Source organism: Austrofundulus limnaeus, unplaced genomic scaffold, assembly GCF_001266775.1.
Source record: "Austrofundulus limnaeus strain Quisiro unplaced genomic scaffold, Austrofundulus_limnaeus-1.0 Scaffold490, whole genome shotgun sequence".
Classification (NCBI taxonomy): domain Eukaryota; kingdom Metazoa; phylum Chordata; class Actinopteri; order Cyprinodontiformes; family Rivulidae; genus Austrofundulus; species Austrofundulus limnaeus.
Genome location: NW_013952892.1, coordinates 386,558 through 389,924, shown reverse-complemented (window position 1 = coordinate 389,924; position 3,367 = coordinate 386,558). Strand labels below are relative to the sequence as shown.

At 40.7% G+C, this 3,367-nt stretch overlaps 2 protein-coding genes across 2 annotated transcripts in view; one reads left to right on the top strand and one right to left on the bottom strand.

The window, feature by feature from the left end:
• Nucleotides 1–389, bottom strand: part of cfap69 (cilia and flagella associated protein 69) — a gene marked incomplete in the record, with an annotated part of 17,496 nt that extends 17,107 nt beyond the window's left edge. The window contains 1 exon segment of the mRNA XM_014025677.1: nt 223–389. Coding sequence (XP_013881131.1) covers nt 223–306 — 84 coding nt within the window.
• Nucleotides 390–446: 57 nt separating this feature from the next.
• Nucleotides 447–3,367, top strand: part of kdm1b (lysine demethylase 1B) — a 12,003-nt gene continuing 9,082 nt past the window's right edge. Inside the window, exons 1-7 of the mRNA XM_014025678.1 lie at nt 447–640; nt 892–1,034; nt 2,319–2,440; nt 2,516–2,605; nt 2,670–2,781; nt 2,860–2,973; nt 3,050–3,088. Coding sequence (XP_013881132.1) covers nt 625–640; nt 892–1,034; nt 2,319–2,440; nt 2,516–2,605; nt 2,670–2,781; nt 2,860–2,973; nt 3,050–3,088 — 636 coding nt within the window. The 5' untranslated portion in view covers nt 447–624. The remainder of the gene's footprint in view (nt 641–891; nt 1,035–2,318; nt 2,441–2,515; nt 2,606–2,669; nt 2,782–2,859; nt 2,974–3,049; nt 3,089–3,367) is intronic.

Genomic DNA, 3,367 nt, shown 5'->3' with positions numbered 1-3,367 from the left:
AGCACAGAAACAGTACTATATAACATTTTAGACACATTCTAGACAGTTTATCAGCTAAAAAAAGTTAATTTTGGGGTAAGTTACTCTTTAAACTGTAGTGTTGTTTTTTACCAGCTAAYCTTCAAGCTAACATTAGCCAAACTAGCTAACTAGCTTTCCTTAGTTAGCCGCGCTAGCTAAAGGTTCATTGAATCTGATTTTAAAGAATAAAATAAACTTTACCTCCTGAAAGGTTTTAGGTGCTGCTCTCAGACTGATCCCAGGAATGTCTGAATTTATTTTGTGAACAAATTGACCGGAATCCATTTTTTTGTAAATTCAACACAAGATAACCTGTAACTAAAAGATAGCTTGCAGGTGTTTGTAGTGGTGAATATCGTTGCCACAGTAACGACGTAAAAAACGTCGCGGACGGCGAGCAGCGAAGCCCAAAAGTCATTTGAAACGAAACGCCCATTTTCCTCCGTGAAACAGGAAGTCGTGTTCTTGTTGCAGCGACGCGTTTTGATTTTCTCCTCCTTCACGAAAATAAAACGGAGGGTGAATTTAACCGTTTACTGAACCGCAGGAGACGCGAACCGGTTAAAAAAAGCTCCGGCTTTATCCGTCAGCGCCGCCAGCGCCATGTTGTCGGACGCAGGTCAGCGGTTAGCTACATGCTACATGCTAATTGTGACATGATGCTAATTTAAAGGGCTAAATAACGTCTTTAAATCAGAACCTGTGCTGTGTTTACGATTTATTTCATCTCATATTTTTATTGGATTCGGTTTTACGGGTTTATTAATCTGGTTTTCAGTTATGAAAAGACTTTTATCGGTTTTGTTTATAGTTTTATCAGAGCTGTATTGTTCCGCCCCTCTCAGACACGGTTTGTTATTGTTGTTGCAGATCACTCCGGGAGTGCCTCCGGGGCTCGCAGAGCCAAGAAGAGGAGCTCCGGGGAGTCACCGGGGGACGGACAGACCCTGCGCTCCTCCGGGAGGCAGACCACCGCCCGGGTGAAGCGCACCAACAACCCCCCACCTGGACAGGTGCACGATGGGCTTTGTTCTCTGATTCATGCTAAAGCTGAGAATTAATTTAAATATGATCAAATATTACAGCTTTTATTATTTATATTACATGTTGGCATTAATCACAAACTTAATAACAACATTTTATTTATTCAGATAAAACAAAACCAACTAGAGAAAATGCTGTGAAAGCTGAAATTCAGCTGAAAATATTTAATAGCAAAAGCTGAAATAAAAAAACTTTGAAGAAAAACAGTAAAAAGAAACTCAAATCTAGTTGAAAACAAGAGAAAACAGCTAAAATAGCTGAATGTAGCTGAAAACATCTGTAAGAAGCATAAATAGCACAAATTAGCAGAAACACAAAGTAGAAAACAGAAGAAAAGCAGAAAGAAGCAGATCTAAAGTTGAAAAAGAATAAAAAAGGCTAAAATTAGCATAAAATAAGCTAAAGATAGCAGCCACAAGTTGTAATTAACACCCAGATAGTGAAAGTTGTCTAACAAAATTTTAAATTGGCAGAAAAAAGTGCATAAAAGTACAAAATTGTCCGTTTGTAGCAAAATAGCTGAAACAACTGAAATTTTCAGTAAAACAGCTAGAATTTGTTTGTAAATAGCATAAATAAGCATAAGGAGCACATGTTGTAAATGCTACAAAAACTGTGTATTTAGCTTAAAATGGCTAACTTTAGCAAATAACAGCTGAATTTTAGCTAAAATTGCAGAAAAAAAGCTCAATATAGAAAAAAAATCATCTGTAAGAAGCATAGGCAGCACAAAGTAGCATAAAAAGGCAGAAAAATAGCAAAAAGAAGCAAACTTTTAGCTGAAATAGCAGAAAACAGCTAAATTAGCAAACAAAGTAGCTAAAATTAGCACAAGGAAATATAGAGCGGAACCAGAAGAAGTTGTGTAAGGTGCTGTAAAAGTTTAGAAACATTTTGAAGGGTTTTAAAGATGTTGAAAATTCAGTTTCAATGGCAAAAAWGTGAAACAGCTGAAAAAGTGTAAACAGCTGAAATACCAACAATCAGCACCCTTGGCTTAAATGAGCTGAACGTTTTGATAAATGAATTGTTGAAATATTATAAAAAGTGTGGAAGGAGTTAGCTGCTGAAAAACGTGCGGAAGAAAAATGATGATTCTTGCTAAGGTTTAGCTGTGGCGGCCATCTTGAACAGGGTTTTATTGTAGGAGGGATGAGATATTTTGCTAACAGACAAACAAATTCTCATGTATGACTCACTGACTTATCCTCTTTTAATTATCAAACAAATGCATGTTATTGTTTTTGTTTCAGAGTAAGAGAAAAGCCACGGACACGGAGGAAGAAGACGAGCAGTCGGAGAAGAAGTACAGAAGATGTGAGAAGGCCGGGTGCTCTGCCGTCTACCCCGTTTGCTTTGCCAGTGYGTCAGAAAGGTAATCCAAGAGGAAAAACCTCTTTGTTTTTATTCCTCAGGATTATCATCACCAGCAGCTTCTCCTTCTCCTCAGGTGTGCGAAAAACGGCTACACGTCTCGCTGGTATCACCTGTCGTGCGGTGAACATTTCTGCAACGAGTGTTTCGACCACTGCTACAGAAGGTAAGAGAGGCTGCGCGGCGCCGAGCAGACGGACGCTTTAACAGAGTTGCTCCTCTGTGTTCAGTCACAAAGACGGCTACGAGACGTTCGCCTCCTGGAAGAAGGTGTGGACGAGCAACGGGAAGAGCGAGCCCAGCCTGAAGGCCTTCATGGCCGACCAGCTGCTGCCGTACTGGGTACGAGGAGCTCCTCCTCCTCCTGGTCTGAGCCGAGCCTTTTAACCGTGGTGCTAACCGCTGGTGTTTCTGCGTCAGGTTCAGTGCACCAAACAGGACTGCAGGAAGTGGCGTCAGCTGACCAAAGAGATCCACCTCACCGCCGCGCTGGCTGCGACCTACCGCTGTGGGATGAAGTTCAACAACATCAAAGTAAACAGGAAACACAACTGTTTGTTGTTGAAGCTTTTTAAAGTTTTCATTGTGAAAATGTTCTGTTTGTCCACAGAGTGAAGGACTGGACCAGTGCTCCCAGCCTGAGGACCTGGTAAGCTCTTCCTTTAACCACGTTAATGAATACAGGTAATTAATTATTACACCTCGTAAAGTAGAAAACAGACTAGATTTATGGCTCAGGAACAAACTGTTGACTCGGACCTGGTTACAGAAAGGGATGGAGTCGGGTCCTGTTTCAATGAACACAGAAATGTCTTAAAGTAGTGGGTGTGGTATGGATCAGACCATTGATTATATATTACTGGAGTGGGCGTGGCTAGCGTGTTGCTAGCTATATATGTATATACCCCAACCCCTAACCGTGTATATA